Genomic DNA, 18,793 nt, shown 5'->3' with positions numbered 1-18,793 from the left:
ACCACTATTGCTTCTCTGTTGTTAAATATTGAGATAAAGCCATATAGAACAGTGTGTGAAATGAAAACCAGGATTATTGTTGCTGCAACACCTTGGTTTAGAGATACAAAACTTGGTCTGTTGTTCAGAAACTGTAAGATAAAATAAGATCTCCTAATTTCAAGTAATTACTAGCAAAACTCCCTCCATTTGTGTAATGATAAATATCTATGTCTATTAGATACTACCTAAACATTTACAAGCAGAAAAATGGCATAAATAACCAAGGGAAGTACCTGTGTAATTAGGCAAAAATACGTAACTGAGATTATGTCTGAAAGAAGCTTAAGTAAGAAAAAGAAAAGTTGCTTTTCTTGATGACTTGAAATAAAATGTTCCCACTTGCTTCTCTCTAATTACAAGATTTGTATGTATTCATTTCCTCCAAGCTAGTAGCCTTCCTGAGAGAAAACAGCTGAAATTCAGCACATTAGACTATACCATTCCAGGGTCCCAAGGGATATAATCATTCATTTAAAATATATATATATATATTTTAGAAGCAAACATAGAACAATGATCAGTGCTCATCTTTATTCTCACCTTTTTGCCATCTGTGGTATACAGTTTCACCACTGGATATTGCATTAATTCACTCATGTAATCCAGAAAGGCCTCAAAGGTTTGTGTATTTTTCTTTCCCAGAACGATGGTGCGTCTGAGTCTTACATCCCCATTTTTGAAAACAAGCATCTTTTTGGGAGTTGTTATTTTGCTTTCTCGATGGCCAGATCCATCTTCATTCTCCCTCGCTAATTGCACAGCTCGACGACGAGCGCTGACAGGCCTGCTGATCTGCCAGGGCAGTGGCTTTCTGCTAGCCCGTTCTAGGTTGATAGGCTTCATTTTCCTCTGATGGGAGCAAATATAAGATTTTCCATCTTCAAGATCCTCCAGACTGGTGATGCTGTGTCTCCCTTTTGGCGTACTGATATTCCTTACTCCAAAAGGTAATGGGACCCTTTTAGATAAGCTATCCAGCAAGGCATCAAACGTTTTGTAAGACCGGTTGTTAATGACCATTTTGATTCCATTGAACTGAGGATCTCCACTTTTATAAAAACAGATCCGTTTGGCCACTACAGGTTCAGTAACATTGAAATGGCGCGTAGATAAACTCTGTTCACTCTCAGAGGAGTTTGGCTGATTCATGGAGTAACTGCTTGAAAGAGATTCACTCATTTTGACAGCACTCTGGGAAAAAAAAAAAAAAGAGATGGATGTAATTTTTTTTTTTTGACTAGCAGTAATACAGTCTTAATTTTGAAAAATACAGAAAGAGAATTTATAAGAAATGAACAGCAGCTAATTGAGCCAAAAATCATTGGATTTAAATGGATCCAAGCTGTTATCTCTAAATTCCACAAAGGCTCTAGTACTGTCAGATTAAGTTAGCATAGCTCTACTTGCAAGTATTCCCAGCACTCTCCAATGTAATTTCAAATCTCTTATCATTTTGGTAAAAGAGACCTTTCCCTAGAAGAAGGCACTTTGTCAGTCCAGAATGATAATTAGATGTTTTCTTTCTTGAGAATGAAGCTAATGACAACATTTCAAATTTAATATATTAGTAAAATCTTTCTGAGAAGAGAGTAATCTGTGCCTTGGCTCAATCCATATTCAGTCCAAAATAACAAAACTGAAAGACAATACAATTTATTCTGATCTCATATATTTGTTCTACACCATGGCGAATCCATTGGATTCAGAGAAACGACTCCTGATTTACTACATTGTAAATTATATAAGAATGAGGCCCAAAACATGTTTTAAAGTTATGGTACATCATAAATTGACAGATCATTTGCTTTTCTATAATGTCTTATATTTCATGATAAATCACTTCAATATTTTAAACTGTCACAGCACGCACGCTGGAGATCACGAGACAATACCAATATGGTTAGGCAAGTGATTCGTTTATTGATAGAACAATCAGACTTTTATGCATCTGTGAAAGGCGTGCTGCAACACGGCGTTATTTGATTGGCTGGCTTAAGCAAGTCTCTGTATGCTCTTGCTGTTTCAAAGTTTCTGCTTTTCCCAGCGCTTTGCTTTCTGCTGTTCTTGCAAGTTACTTGTTTCAAGGCATCAAGGACAACTCAAGAGTCCAGCACGTCCAAGTAAACATGCCCGTTGTCACGTAGATAGTTTCCCACATTAAACTAGGTGGGAAACTACTGATTAAATATGATTTTTTAATAAGAGAAAAGTCTTTAAAGTCTTTATGAAGACACAACAATTTCAGGCAGTCTTCAGCAGAAGCAGTTTTCTGTATCTGAGAAATTTAAATACTGGTCTTTTAAATAGATGTCAAATTGTTTATGACAACTACATAAATAATCTTCATGCTTGAGAGTGGAACACTCTCACTAATAATCTTTCCACGTTACTCTGATCTACATACAGACACTTTAATGGCAATTCTTTAATTGAATAAAATTGCTTTATCCTAATGATTAGTTTACCTTGTCTAGAACATAAGATAGAAATGACTAGTCAACTAATCAGCCTTGAAGATGAAGTTTTAGCACAGTTCTACTATAAAGCTGTATAGCAGCCTCAGGGAACTTTAATCATCAAAAAAATATAAAATAAATTCTTTGACAGTGTCACCTTGATGCAGCTGCCATATTGACTAATGGAACAATCTCTTCTGGCTACTACATGTTTTTCTTAATAAAACTATGGCAGTCTTCTGATATATTTTACTATTTACTACATGCTTCACTTTCAAAACTGATAAGAAAACGTTGCCAATTCTCAAGACAAAGTTCAAATAAAGTCAGATTTTCTCTTACTACGTTCTTACACTTTTTCCAAGAAAAAAAACCACTGTTTTCAGCTTGCGTGCTTTCCCTTCACGGAGAGTTAATATCTTTTTGAATGTTGCTGTCACTACAAAAAAAAAGTAAGTTTGGTTGGTTGGTTGGGTTTTTTTGAATGACAATCAGGGCATAGGAAGAAACGTCATCTTTTAATGTACTGTATCTGCTGCAAATCATACTCATTTTAAATGATATGACTGAAAAAAACAGATCCGCACAGAATGATACGCATAGATTTAAGTTATTAAATCTCCATTTAAATTAACAAAACAACAACGACAACAAAAAACTGGAAGGAATATGCAGGGAGAAATCTGCAAGCCTGGCAGCAGCAAGTTACACAAGCCCATCCTTGATAGCTAGAAAAATGGCTTTTGATCAGTGATACGGCATAGCTCCACTTCCACTGAAATCACAGAGAGATACAGTTGCTCGTCATTTTTGACACACCTACTCATTAGCTGCCTAAATTTTCATTACAGATCTAAACAGCAGTGTTGGCAGATGCGTTAAGCCTAGGGACAGAATTTAGACCAGCCATTTTAAGTCTCATGTCTCATTCTGTACCTAGTGATGTTCCTAGAGGAAATTCTTTCAGGGCATTTGTACTGCTAGCCACACCATGAACTTTCCTATTCTGCATTGGAAATGTTCTACTCCAAAGACATAATAGCAGAAATGTTCTTCAGTGATCTGCATGCCAAATTACCCTATTCAACTGGCCAAGAAGCAAAAACAGTTCAGGCTGGTATCTGTGAGCAAACCATTATGATATTCAATGGCCAGGGACAGACTCAGCTCCTCAGCTACTCTATATTATGACTTCTCACTCTTTATAAAAAGAGAGAGAAATTTCATCTAACAATACAAATATTCACTGATACAAGAGATTTTTAAAAGTAGATTTTCTCATGAAGCTACTGATAAAAATCACTTTTTAATTAGAAACTCAGAAGTTGTTCTGGATATTTATAGTGATGTAAAACATTCTGTTAAGCAAGCATCAATATTTAGGAGAGAAATACAATGTACTTTACATGGAAATAATTATTAGATTGAACGTTGATACTGTAGCAGCAACTGAACCCAGAACAAAGACAAAACGTTAACAGAAAGCAAAATGACAATTTTCACTGTAAAACATGAAATAATTTGAATCTACCAAAGTAACTAAGAAGAAAAAGTCTTTTCCCAATCATAAAATAAATGATACATAGTTTTGACAGGGAACTGATGGCTGCATAGCACACCATGTATTAATACATTCCAGTATTAATTTTAATTGCAGAAAATTCTTATGCATCTTTCAGATATCTTATAACTTACAAATAATAAATATTTAACAAATTAATAATCAATGTATTGTATAAGTTGCTATTTCATTCTACAGGTGATCACATTTTCTTCTAAAATTAAGCAATAGTCAGATGATCTTACCATGATTCAGAACGTCTGTTAAGATAGTTTGATAATTACAACACTGAGAATTTGATTCTTCAAGAAACTGGAATGTAATTCAAAACTGAATCTCATTGCTTGCATTCTCACAAACCAAATCAGCCTTTCAAAGTTTTGTGTAAAAACTGCTCAGTTTAATAAAGACATTAAAAGACACAGGTTATTCTAGACTAATAAGGATATATCCAACGCCTTAGAGCTGTTAAGTATTGCATGTAATTTCATTGTACTCACCCCCACTGTCACATCCTACGTAAATAAAAATTTGGCTAGCTTGTTTTCAGAGATTCATAAATTGTACGGGTGATTGTCTATGGCAAATGAACGGAACATCCTCAGTGTTATTCCAAGTGTGCTCAGCTCGAAAAGACATCATAATCCATCTGCTTAATCTTGGCTAATGTTAATCACCAGACTAGGTTCACCTTAGGTAGCCAATGTTCAGAGCAGGCTATCTAACATCTCATTCAGCAAGTTCTCTTATATTATTTTTAAACCTTATTTTCCTTTTCAATGTTTCATGTATATAATTTTCTTTTTACTTAAATCTCTCAAAAGAACCACATAAAATAAAAATGGAAGTAGATAACATAGGTCATCTAATTCATTTTTTTATCTGTGTAGAGTTATCCTCCAAATTAAATTTTGTAATAATATAAATATCAAATGCTTTCATAGTTGGTGCTTCTACCAATGACTTTTTGAAACTATTAACTGTCTCTTGGCGTTAATTCTTCCTTCTGTTCAATCATCTGGTAAAGATGATCTTCTTTGCCCTGAAGATTCTCTGATATTTTCTCTATTCAGATATCACACTGAAAATAATCCCACAGTTTCTTTCACAACACTCAATAAAATATTTCACAGTCTGATGGAGTTTTCCATCTATGAGGCATTCTTCAGTTCTACATACTGGAAAAAAACTTGATGCAATGATGATAAATGTTTGTGATATAGTTTGCAAAGACAGAGGGGAATTACATCTAACTGTAATTTAGTTATACCACTGACTGTTGGTGATTTTCTTCTTTTTCCAGTGGAAACACTATGTCCTCAGTTGGTAACTGTTCCATCTAATTACTACCAAATGTATAATCTGGTTTACTTAATCATAGTCTCTTGACCTAATCAGGATTATAGCAAGCTCTCAAAACTAACAGTGTATTACAGTAACAAAAACACTGCTCAGCACACAGTATCATTGCAGGCCATATGACTTTTTAACTGTTTTACTTAGTAAAGAATTCAATACCTATAGGTTTTAAAATGCCGATTCAGTTCTATTTTTGTAAAACATACAGGAATAAACATTAAAAGATTTGACTATAAACATTACTTTCTTAAATATTATATTAATATAGCTATTTAAGTCCTTAATATCACTTATCTTGTCTATATGTTAACTAATGCAAGGCTCATATTCCAGCCAGTATTTTGTTATTTATTCTTATTCCTCTTCTCCAATAGCTTACACTGGCTGCCAGGTTAGCAAATATATTTAACAGCACAAACAACATCTGAACATTCATGAATTCTACGTTTTGGAACGTTCTGAGGTCTTATCCCCTTCTTAGAATTTTTTGTTGAGTTGGTTTTCTTTCAAGTGCATGATTTAAAATGTCATTGCTACTTTCATTAGCCTTCCAGTGCACGCAGTGCCGCTTTTCATGACCTATAAATCCATCAGTTGCTTCTGAGCACCACTGGAATCTGGGATCCACAAGATAATACTCCTGGGTTGGTGAGGATGATAAACAAGTGCCACCATTTGATGGTATGAGAGCCCCATAAGTCTCTAAGGTTTCAAAGGGCTCACAAAGCTTCTGTTCAGACATGTGTAACTTAAAAGCTCCCCTGCATTCCATCTTGTACTACAAACACTCCACTTACTCAGGAAAGACAGAAGAAATCATTGACTTTATAGCAAACATAGCATTAATAGGACTTTCTTTCTATTCCTATTATACTTAGAGCTAACACACAGATTAGCACAGTCCTGTAACTCACAATATCCACACAAAAGCACTTTTCATTTGTATACATGGGCAGCTTGACTGACACCCGTGGAACTACTAAAATGATGTGAAAATAATTTGGCCTTAATTTTTGAAGAAAATATGCTCTTTCTATATTGTGTAAACAAAAATCAGGGAATATAAAATTAGTCTTGAAAATGTAAGAATGCAAAATCAGGCCACATCAGAAAAGACTGAAATTGCAATTGCAACTGGGATTACAGTTTCCTACATTGTTGTCATTTTCACTTTTAAATCATATGCCTGCTTATCTCCAGAACATCTTCAGTTCTCAGTTCTGATACTAAACATTACATCTAACTTCAATATCACTCTTGGTCTTACTATTTTGCAGGAGTTATTGACTGGTCAACAGTTTGCTTAATGGGTAGGGCTACAATTTGGCTTCTACTTTTTAAGAAACGTATTTCTTTCATTGGGAAATGTTTCAAGATTACAGAATTTTGTTGTAGATTTACATAAAATTTATTTTAACTAAATCATCTATGGACTAAAATATAATTTACACGTTAATACAGGGTAGTTTGTATCTCAGTTTCAACCATCTAAAAATTGCCTATTCATTTAAGTCAGGTGTTCTGGTTTGTCAGTAGAGCAAGACATTGCTGGTGTTCGATTCATTCCACCTTTTCTAGGGCAGGAGAAATCAACTTTTACAACAATTTGTTTTCCTTCAGTGACTACAAAGGAGCCTAGTCAACTAATATATTTAATTAGCAAAAGTTAAACAGAATGTCTCTCAACTTTAGAAACTGGATCCTGTAGGAACATAGAGACAGATAGATTTGGAAGTGATCTGAAGAGGATATCCCATTCCTCCTCTTTCCCTAATTGACTCTGCTTTGCCCTACCCACCCAAGAGGAATACACCACTGTTCATTTTTGTAGCTACTGTTTAATTCCTATGTTTTATTAGTCATCTTTTCCTAAAAGAAAACAACATTTTTTTTCCGTCATTTCTGTAGCTCATCTTATCCAGGCCTCTGTTCAGTCTATCTGAACTCCCTTCTGATCCATATGATAAAAGCCATATTAGCTCTGATTTAAGTTGCAGTTTACATAAGCTCAGAAGTATTTATTGATGTCAGCTGAAGAGTTGCTATCTTATTCCACAAAATGATTGTGGTACTGAATAGGTTCACTATTCACTGAGAACATAAAAAATACAGATAAAGACAAGAGACAGTTGTGCATATGGAACTATAACTGAGTACATGAATTCAACTGTTAGTGTATAACTTTCTTTAAGAATCAGTTTACAAAGCTGATAATTAAACTCTGCTGGATTTGAAATAAATCTTGTTGTTGAACTTCTTCTTTCCTTAGCTGTAATGTACCTTCACAATACCATAAAATGGTACACTTAAACCATTCACAGCGGCAGCACAAACTAACACAAGCTCACTATCTGAGGTATATATAGTAAAAAAACAGTCATAGACAGCTGAGGGGCTGGCAGCTCCCTCTGTGCACTGCAGCCAGGCCCATGGGGACCCAGTGCCTTTGGATTTCAGCTGAATCCTCCAAGGACTCTGTTATACTGCCATCTTAAAGAATTTCAAATGTACACTTATACCTCCTAAGCAGATCTTGACTGTGTGCTTCCTTGAGTTACTGCACAAAAATGGGAAGCTCTTCAAGTATTTATGAGGGAAATTCACTGCTTCTATGAGATAACTGTTGCAATCAAATTCAGTGACTGCACCAAAACTGGAGGAACAGGTAAAATAGTGATAAGACCAAATGCAAATGAAACACAGACAATTAGAATATTAATAGCACAATATAGCAACAAAGGCTAATTTATTCGTTAAAAGGCTTTACACTACACATTCAGACATAGGAAATAAATAATAAGAAATAAAATACACTATGCTACGTGTGTCTCAAGGAACACCAAACTTCCAAGTGTTTCTGTTTTACAGCTGAGATTACGTTTGGAGGCAGTCATTAACTACAGCTCTTGCCTTTCATTGGAAAGAAGAGGAAAGTGAATATCATTTGGATCTATTTCTTTGTTCTTTCTGAACACAGAGATCAATACATACAAATGACCTACTCTAATGACCACAGGTATCACTGGCAGTTTTCTTTTTAATTTCAGAGGTTCTCCTCAAGAAAGACAGTAGCACAGGGACAATCAGTTAAAGGTGCCATGTCTGCAGTTTGCCTGCAAAGCCATTCTATACATCAAAAAGGTCCAGGTCAAACATCCAAATCAAATACATGGCCAACAGTCCCTGGGCTGAACTAAAGCTAAAGAGAAAAATTTCAAAGTCAAGAGAAAACACCAACTCCAGAATTATTTGTATCAGCCCAGGAAAGTATGACATCCAAACCATTTCTTAAAATACTTTTATCCTTACTTTTTCTGATTTTGATTTATTACTCCTTCTCATCTTAGGACTTTGCTTTAGTAACCAAACTGATTAAATGCTACAAGTACCTAAATATAACCCAATATTTTAAGATTCGTTTTATGAGTCTTTGCTGTTTCTCAAGATCAGAATCATGTGCAGGAAACTGATGTGCAAGAAAAAAAATGTGTTAGCAATTACATTATCACGCTTGCTGATAAATTCTTTTTTCCTCGCAGATAACCAGTGCCCCAGGTTGAGAAATGTAAGCAGTCTTTTTACAGGATTATCCTGAGTCAGAGCAGGGTCAGAACTGTGTGCACCGTGGCCCTCCCTGACTGGCAGTCCTACGGCCTTTGAATGACATCCTTTGTTTAAGCTCAAGCCATATGGAACAACACTTAGCACCAGAGTATTTTTATCATTCCAGTATGAGTCACTCAATTAAAAAGGGCAGTTGCTACACCAGCTAAACTATTATTATTGACCTTGTGCCCCAAGAAAAAGCTGATAATACACTTTATATTCCCAAGTCCCCTCAACCTCTTATACATCTACTTTTTTTTTTTTTTTTTTCCTTAATTGGACTGCTCAGTAAGGTATGGAACTAAAAAACTGCTATCAAGCTAAAAAGGAAATTATCACATTGGAGACAGAGGCCCAGGTTAAGTTCCCTGCGGTGTGCCCAGCCTTTCTACATCCTTTCCAGTAAAGCCTTCCAAAAAATTGTGCCATTATTAATATGTTACTACTGATAAGATTTCAAGCTATTGCATTACAACAGTATTTTAGTGCTTGATATACATGAACTTCTTATCAAGTTAATCCCCATAGACTCTTATTCATTACATTCTCCAACAGAGATTTGATAACCAACAGCTGGGGATGCAGAATGAGAAAAAATGTGTCCCTGGAGAGGCAAACAAATCAAAACCAAATCAGCACCCTGCACTTAACAGAGTTCTAGGTGGTTAGATGGACTGCAGTTTGCGGTCTGAGAACTCCTGTTTCAGCTGTTCTGGATTTTGATCACCAAGTCTCACTAAATTTTACTTTTTTAATTTTTTTTTTTAATTTTGTAAAATTTAAAAAAATAATCTGAATGGTTGTGCTCAGAAAATAGCCCCCAATGGGAAATTTCTGGTCTGACTGTTCAGATTCTCCCATCATCTTCTAGTGGGGTAGAATTTCATTCCGGAGTGTATGGCTTGTCTCAGAGTTAAGCATATAAACATTCTCTACTTAGTTTTCCTTATTTTAGCCATCTACTTTGCCTTGCTTTTGTAAAATCTAACAACTGAAAGGGATAGGTCATCTCTATTTTCATATTTTCTAAGTTTAAGCCTCTGAAAAAAGAGCCACCATAGATTACATTTTGCTATACTTGTTTTACATCAACACAATTCCTTCCACTGATATGTGTACGCTTACAGAATACGTCAAATTCTTTAAACAGGAAAAAACATGACTAACATTTTCTGTCCCTGGTTTTCTTATCCCACAACATTTAAATTTTTCCTCCATTGAATGCCAGCCTTCATGACCACCCCGGCTCTTTCATCAAATTAATAAAAGCAACCTTAGCACATAAAGAGTTGTAAAATTCAGTAACATTTTCACTAACTGCAGGTCTAATTAGTGCTGTCAGCTCATTGAAGATTGACCTTTCCCCCTAAATGGTTAGAAAACTCCTATGTGTAAAGTTTTACTGAAATTTTTACTTATTAAGACAATGTAGGTTTGTAACATGCTCTTCTTTTATACTCTTTTATTAATTCAATGTATTTCTTATCAATCTATTAATTTATTATTATAATTCTCTGCATCTTTCAAAGGGTATGGCCAAAGTAAAGGGTTAAGCATGTGTTCCCTGGCCAATCTCTTATCAGTTTATCTTGAATATTCAACCCTATTTGCCTCAGTTTGTGTATCTGATACTGGATGCAAAGACCTCTGCCAACCTTCATATTTCATGAACACATTGTGAAGCATCAACTAAGGAAATCTCATTAAGTTCCATCAGGGCAAGTGACTGTGAAGGGCAGATCTATTGTTCCTCTGGAGGACATCATTAAGACCTTTGCTGGGCTCTGTTATTATTTCCTTGGTGGAGTTCAGAGATTGTGTTATGGAGTGTAAGTTCATAAATAGAGGACAAGAATGGAAAAAGACAGGGCTTAGATATTTTATTCAGGTTTATCTCCTAACACTGTAAATCTGTGATCAAAATTTACATCTTCAAACACTTGCTCAGATCTGCCGAGGCTCCTGAATTTATAACAGTACAGCCCTACTGCTGAGCACATGTACAACCTTACCAGCTCTGACAGCACTAAGCCACTTAATGTCTTAGCCTTGGTGCAGTGCACAGCTTGTCACTGTTTTGCCCATCTTGCCTGATGAAACCTGACCACCTCTTGCAGCCCAGGCAGCAAGCTGTCACCCTCCTCACCTCTTCTGGCTACTTGCACTCTTACAACTCTGAAGGGCTGGTTCACTGCCTGATTTAGAGCAGAGATTTAAGTTCATGCATATCAGCTTTCAAGACAGCTCTACACTCCTCCTGCTAAGCTTTGTGTAAAAATAAGCCTGACCTGCACAGAACATCAAATTCCACAACAGAATTCCCAGCTATAAATGCCCCACAGTGAGAGAGAACTCCAAGCCTGGGTTTAGATACCCATTTGTCAACCATGGAAACAATATCAAATATGAACCCCAATCTGAAGACTCTGCAGCTCACTGTGATTCAGGAGCCAACTTATCTAACTCAAAGCTAAGAATTCCCAAAGAAAAGCAGACCACCTCCACTGTTGCATCCCTGTGCCTGTATCTTTAATATGAGTCTAGCTTGCTCAGCTTAGCTAAACACAGTTACAAGCAAGAAGTACAGAGAAAATGCAGGTACAGAGCATTGTGAGGGAAAATACAGAATTATATTTGACTGTCTTACCCACAGCAATACACAAACTCAACATAGATCAATCTTTTCATTCCCTGGCTTGTATTGGTAGTGGGGGGGGGTTCCCTCCACCCACGTGCAAGGCCTTGCACTTAGCTTTGTTGTACCTCATTAGGTTCTCCTGGACTCACTGCTCAAGTCTGTCTAGGCCTCTCTAGATGGCATCCCATCCCTCAAGCACATCAGCTGCACCGCACATCTTGCTGACATCCACAAACTTGTTTAGGGTGCACTCAACCCCACTGGCAACGTCATTGACGAAGATATTAAAAAGTATTGGTCCCAGCATTGATCCCTATGGGACACCACTCATCACTGATCGCCATCCAGACATTGAGCCATTGACCACCTCTCTGTGGACTCGATCCTGCAGCCAGTTCTTCATCCATGAACAGTCCACCCACCAAATCCACATCCTTCCAATCTGGAGAGAATTATTTTGTGGGGTACTGTGTCAAAGGCTTTACTAAAGCCCAGATAGTTGACATCAGTGGCTCTTCCCCTGTCCCCTGATGCAGTTACACCATCACAGAAGGCCACTAAGTTGATCAAGCAGGATTTGCCTTTGGTGAAGCCCTGCTGGTTCTCCCGTATCCTCTCCCTGTCTTCCATGTGCCTTAGCGTAACTTCCAGGAGGTTCTGTTCCATGATCGTCCCCACTCCAGACGTGAGATCGACAGGTCAGTAGTTCCCTGGGTCCTCATTTTTACCCTTCTTAAAAATGGGTGTGATGTTGCTTTTTTTCCAGTCACCAGGGACTTCACCTGATTGTCACGACTTTTCACATATCATTGAGAGTGACTTGGAGACTACATCAGCCAATTCCCTCAGAACTCTGGGATGCATCTCTTCAGAACCTATAGACTTGTGGATGTTCAGGTTCCTCAGGTGGCAATGAACCTAATCTTTGCTCACACTGGGAGGGGCATTGCTTCCCAATCCTCTCCTATCAAACCATTTGTTTGAGGGCTGTGTGACAAGCAATTATCAGAGATCGAGGCAAAAAAGTTGTTGAGTACCTCAGCTTTCTCCTTGTCTGTTGTTACCAGCTTGCTTGCGTCACTCACTAGGTGGGGTACACCCTCTTCGACTTCCCTTTTCTGGTTGAGGTACCTGTAGAAGCCTTTATTTTCTTGTTGGCACTCCTTGCCAAGTTTAGTTCAAGCTATACCTTAGCTTTCCTGACCCCATTCCTACAAAGCCTAGCAGCTTCCTTATACATCTTCCTTGTTACCTGTCCATGCATGCTTCCACTGCCTGTGCATTTTCTTCTTGCTCTCCAGTTTGACCAGGAGGTCCCAGTTCAGCCATGCCAGTCTCCTGCCTTCCTTCATATTTTAATTCTAACTTGTACTATCTGCTTTAAACACCTTCTAAGCGTCATGATTTTGGAGCTATGTTTCTCTTGAGTCCAGTTCCACTCTAGTTGGTATATTTATACTGCTCTTATCATTGCTTATTTCTAGCAGCTAGCAATCTCTGGTGGAGTTTATCCTCGTAACATCTGTGAGATAATACTTTCCTACCCTTTCCTGTGTAGAGGACTGATTGAATGGCATAGCCAGGTCTAGTACCTGTAAACCAGGAAATGAGCCTATCAGTATTACAAATGAAACCAGTGCAAGAAGATCAGAGCATCTGAGTTATCCTTGACTACTGTCTTCAGATTTTGTAAGAAGGACAATAAAGAAGAGCAGCAGTCATTCCTTCTTTTTGCAGGTACAGCCATCTGTGTCTTTAGGGATGCAGAAAACAGCATAAGGCCTTGGAGAATAAAAACTTAATGTAGAAATACAGAGCCCCTTCCAGAGCAAGCTCTAGTTAGAATCAAAGTCCTTGCCTTTGCTACTTTCAATGTATTAAGAAAGCAACTTACAAAAAGTCAATAGAATACTGTTGAAATAAACCAGTATTTGCAAAATCTCCTCCGATCGGGTCACCAGCCAAGGTCAACCACAGCAATCACTCAGGAACGGTGACAGAACAATAGACCTGCTGCACAGAGCAAACTAGGCACTGAGGCTCTGCTTCTCTATCTCAACAGATAAGCAATTCTTGGGACTTCAAATAAATCACTGGCAACAGCTAGCAGAAAGAGGGATGTTGGATAGATCTCCTCTCATGTTTTTCTTAGCAGACTGCCACAGGGAAATACTCAGATGCTGAAGGATGCCTGTTTACTTAGAAGAGCCTGATCTAAGAAGAAGTGACATAGTATAATCTGGTCACGCAAACTGTCTCTAAGCAATTAGACTGTCTTATTGGTTTAATGCTATTTTAGGTTTATTTTTGCTTTTGGGAATTAGACTTGCTTCTTGAAAAATACTGTATGTATCATGCTAAGTTGTACATCTATTTATCACGGTATCACAGCTTACTGTAGTCACCATAAAATTTGTTTAAGATATATTACCTCAAGATGAACTGAGGCACTCAGCACACTTTTTGAACCACATAGAAAAGGAAAATATTACAGGCGTTGTTCAGAATGTTTTGCAGATACTAATCCTTAATATTTATCTCCTTTCAGAAAGACAATTAGGCAAAATTATTTTTATGTGGCCTCACTTCAGGTCTAAAGAGCAAATTTTCATTTCATTTAGATGTATATCTTTCTTTATATTGCCTTTGATACTTTTCAAATCACAAATTTTCACAGGCTTTTCTCAAATAATTTATATTGTCAGATAATTTGTAACATACTAGTATTTATACTGCAATAAATAATGACAAAGTTATTTGCAGTGAAAAATAACTTCATCAAAACGTAACTTAAAATAGTCACAGAGGCAAGAAGGAGAGCACTAATTAATAGCAATATGTTTGTATTATACAAAAGAGGAAGATTCAAAACTGGTTGTCTTCATTTGTGAGAACCATTTCTATCAGCTTGACAACCGGACAGGCTAGACAATACCCAGTACCGCACGCACGTACACACACAGTACAACATGAAGTTGTACTGTGGCTCAAAGTAAAAGAATCACAGAATCATTAAAGCTGAAAGAGACCTCTAAGATGATCTAGTCCAACTGTCAACCCATCATCCATGCCCAATAACCATGTCCCTCAATGTCACACATCCATGTTTCCTGAACGCCTCCAGGGACAGAAGACTCTACCATTCCCCCAGGCAGCCTGTTCCAATGCCTCACCACTCTGTGAGAATAAATTCTTCCTCATATCCAACGTGAACCTCCCTGGCACAATTTAAGGCTGTTCCTTCCCATCCTATTGCTGTTACCTGGGAAAAGAGGCCGACCCATACCTCACTACAGCCTCCATTCAGGGAGTTGTAGAGAGCAATAATGAAGAGCCTTCTCTTCTCCAGACTGAACAATCCCAGTTCCCTCAGCCACTCCTTGTAAGACTCGTTCTCTAGACCCCTCACAGTTTTGTTGCCCTTCTCTGTACACACTCCAGGGCCTCGATGTCTTTCTCGTAGTGAAGGTCTCAAAACTGAACATAGTACTCAAAGTGCAGCTTCACCAGTTCCAATTAAAGAGGGACAATCACTTCCTTGCTCCCACTGGCTGCGCTATTTCTGATACAAGCCAGGATGCCATTGGCCTTCTTGGCCACCTGGGCACACTACTGGCTCATGTTTAGTGCAGGCTATCAACTAACACTCCCAGATCCTTTTCCTCTGCACATCTTTCCAGCCACTCTGCCCCAACCCAGTATATAGCATTGCATACATACTCATTGTTCTCGAGACCAAAGTGCAGGACTCAGCACTTGGTCTTGTTGAAGCTCATACAACTGACCTCAGCCCACCAATCCGGCTGATCCTGATCCCTCTGCAAGGCCTTCCTACCCTCATGCAGATCAACACTACCTCCCAAATGATGAAACCTAGAAGTGAAAAAAGTAATTCCCTAGATTATTGTACCTTGATCGAGATTAATACACTCACTGAGAAACAGAATCATATGAATATGTTCTGCACATCCTAACAATAACTAAATTTAGATCATATTGCAATATAATAACATTTTACATAAAGGAAATCAAGATGCTGTCAAGTAGACTGTCAATTTATTCAATCGAATACATCCATAAGTTCTTCTTTACTCAGAAGAACAAGCTCATGTTCAGCATAAATGCCTGCACACATATAGAACTGCATGTTACATGCAGTAGTCAGAAATACCTCCAGCTACGAATTGTATGCTAGTCAGATCACAAGTTTTTTTCCTATTCCTTAATGTATGCTTTCTGAAAATTAGGGGTCTGGCAACTCATCCTAGATTTAGATCAGTATTTATCAGTTTAAAGATCGAGTCAGAAGTTTTGGACATCTCGTCAGAAGAAAAAGAGTTTTTTCTCCTCCACTTTTCAAGTAGAGTCACTGTTTAATTTTAAATAATTTGTAGGTTCTTAAAATAGGTGGTCCAATTTATTTCTTCTCTTTCATTCGTGCCCTTTGACCCTTATTTCCTAACATTCTTCTTGGAATTTCACTACTGTTAGCCACTCTTCCCTACTGCAGCTGCGAATTTTCTTAATTCTACATACATCATAGTTTTGTTGAACTGATTCATTTTGATTTATCTTCTATCTTCAATAATTCAATTTCATCCTGTAGTCCATGGGCAGCCATCCACATTACATGCACTACACAAATATGTAAGATATATCCCTTTATATCTTAAAAGTTGGAGAATGGGATCATGCAAGGGATGATGATGCGTAACTAGTCTTCTGAAGACAAATTAAAGCATTTTTAATAATTAATATTAAAAGCTATCTTCTAAAGGCACCAAATTGTTTATACATATATTCAGAAAAGCTAAATAAATGTTATTAGAGAATGGAACAGCATTTATATGCTGCCAAGTTGAAAGGTTATTTCATTTGCAATAGTTTAGACAATGCATTATTTTATGGCATATGACAAAGGCGTAGTCCTTTTTCTAAATGCTCTTTTTAGTGTTGCAGACAGGTGAGCTCACACGTCAGGTATCAGCGCCAAACTCTTGGTAGGGGTGTGATATGGGGATGGCTTCTGTGAGGAGAGGCTTAGGACTCCCCTGTGGCAGAGGGAATTGCTTCTCACTGGCTCCAGTGGGCCCAGAAGCCATATCTGTGGTGCCTCTGGGATGACAAATTGGACAAAAGGAAAAAATGCTGCACAGGTGGAGGAGGACAGGAAAGCAGAGCAAGAGACAGCAGTGTCAGCACCAAGGGCAGAGACAGAGGTGTCACAGGCTCCCAAGCAGATGTCTGGCAGCTCATGGAGCAGCCCATGCTGGAGCAGAATCTTCTGTGGTACTGCAGCACATGGACAGACCCCCATTCTGGAGTGGGGGGAAAGTAGAAAGAGAGGAAGAGCGGAGCCATTGTGGACTCACAACTGTTGTTCTAGTGTTCGTCTTTGTTTATAGCTACTCAAAGCTATTTTAGCTGGAAACTAATTTAGTTTTCCCCAAGTCAGCAGTGCTGTGCCCAAAATAATAATCAGTGTGCAGCTTTTTTGTTTTCACCTCAAACCACAAGTTTTCTCATCCTATTTCCTCCACCTGTCCCGCCAAGGAGGGGAGTAGGCTCTTGGCCTCTCACCGCAACTCACCCAGAGAAACACAGATCCGTGGCTTCAGAAACTGCAGCCCCTCACTCCTGCAATCAGTCTAGCCAAAATCAAGGTATTCCACAGTACCTACTGCCTCATAAATATTCCTTTTTTAAACACTCTGCCTAGTAGCAGCAGGTGTAGATAAGAGAAAATAAGGTTGAAAATACTTTTTGCCTCAGTTATCTTCAAGAGATTAGAGCTGAAACCCTCATTCTTTTAACAGCAAGTTTTTAGTCATGGTGATATTTCCGTCGATACTGTCAGAGCTCAGACAACCAGCCTGCAAACTGATACAAACTGCGTGCTTCAGCCAAGTTAGCCCATTCAAGTATGAGAAGTTAATAGCCGAGGGTTTGTAACCTCAGGCCACATAACTGAAGTTGAAAATTGTCTGAAGTGAAGCCACTCAGAGGAAAGACACTGGTCAGGACATTTCAGAACGTGAAATGCACAAATAAAAATGAAGCTGTCAAACATCTTATTCTGATATTTTCTAAATGAAATTTCAGTTTTCTGCTTCGAAGAAATTTTTTGTTTTAGAAAATTAATGTATGTTTAAAATATTAAAAATAAAATATCACAATAAGAAAACACAGCAAATCATTTGGATGAAACATTTCAAACCTATCAGAGCTTTTTCCTCTTGATCTGATTTCAACTTCCTTTTAACTTCCTTTGTGATTTTGTCTCTGGCTTCACTGAAAGTGAGAAAAAAAGATGAAATCTCAGGATGGGAAAAAGCTGTGTTTAGAACTTTAGGCAGCCAGCGTAATGATCACATCTTAAAGAGTAACTTCTGTTTTTATAACATCAGAAACTGGAATATAGTAACTGAGTAACTGGTAGACTGCCACATGCCAGCTGATTGACACTGCTGTCCTAACGCCTGGGGCCTCATTGCAAATTGCTCCAGCAGATGATAAAGTGTATTTTCCAATGGTATTATAACCATGCAATTCAATTAATGCATCAGTACTACTGAATTGTGCGTAGACATAAAATCATGTTTGAGTTATTTACAAGCACATACTTACAGTTAGATGCTTAGAAGAAAATCAACAAATGTCCGTCAGTATTAAGAATACTTTTATGAAAAACTTACTGCACATTGTTAAACAACAGATTAACATCTTTATGCTGGCAAACAAGAACATCTCTAGTAGGAAAAAAAATGCATGTCAAAGCATTGCTTCAATCGTTTTCCCTTTGCAACCATTTCAGTAATTAGACAGCATATTTCAATTAAAAAAGGACTCCCCCGATATTTAAAGTAAATTGATTTCAAGACCACGTGAAAGCAGTGTGTAATCAGTAAGTATCCACCTAAGAATAAAATTTGGCTGCTACATTTGCTTTGAAGTTATCATAGCTATGCCCAATATCTTTATAAACCAAAACACTAAATTAATGGAAGAATTTCATAGTCTAACATTATATTTTGATCACAAAGGATTTAAAATCACTTTATATTTTTTTAAATGGTCATTCTAAATCATTAAAGAGTTAGTCCATTCTTTATTCATAGGTGTTGTATTCTG

General features: G+C 37.5%; 1 protein-coding gene across 8 annotated transcripts in view; it reads right to left on the bottom strand.

Moving 5' to 3' along the window:
* The window catches only part of LOC110394957 (lipoxygenase homology domain-containing protein 1), a 207,494-nt gene that overhangs the window by 179,448 nt on the left and 9,253 nt on the right, over window positions 1-18,793 (bottom strand). For all 8 annotated transcript variants that reach the window (XM_021389041.1, XM_021389040.1, XM_021389039.1 and 5 more), the window contains exon 2: window positions 583-1,233. In XM_021389041.1, the coding sequence (XP_021244716.1) occupies window positions 583-1,221 (639 nt within the window). In that variant the 5' untranslated portion in view covers window positions 1,222-1,233. The remainder of the gene's footprint in view (window positions 1-582; window positions 1,234-18,793) is intronic.

This window comes from Numida meleagris, chromosome 2 (assembly GCF_002078875.1).
Source record: "Numida meleagris isolate 19003 breed g44 Domestic line chromosome 2, NumMel1.0, whole genome shotgun sequence".
Taxonomy (NCBI): Eukaryota; Metazoa; Chordata; class Aves; order Galliformes; family Numididae; genus Numida; species Numida meleagris.
The sequence above is the reverse complement of the archived record's forward strand: the minus strand, read 5'-3'. Positions and strand labels throughout refer to the sequence as shown.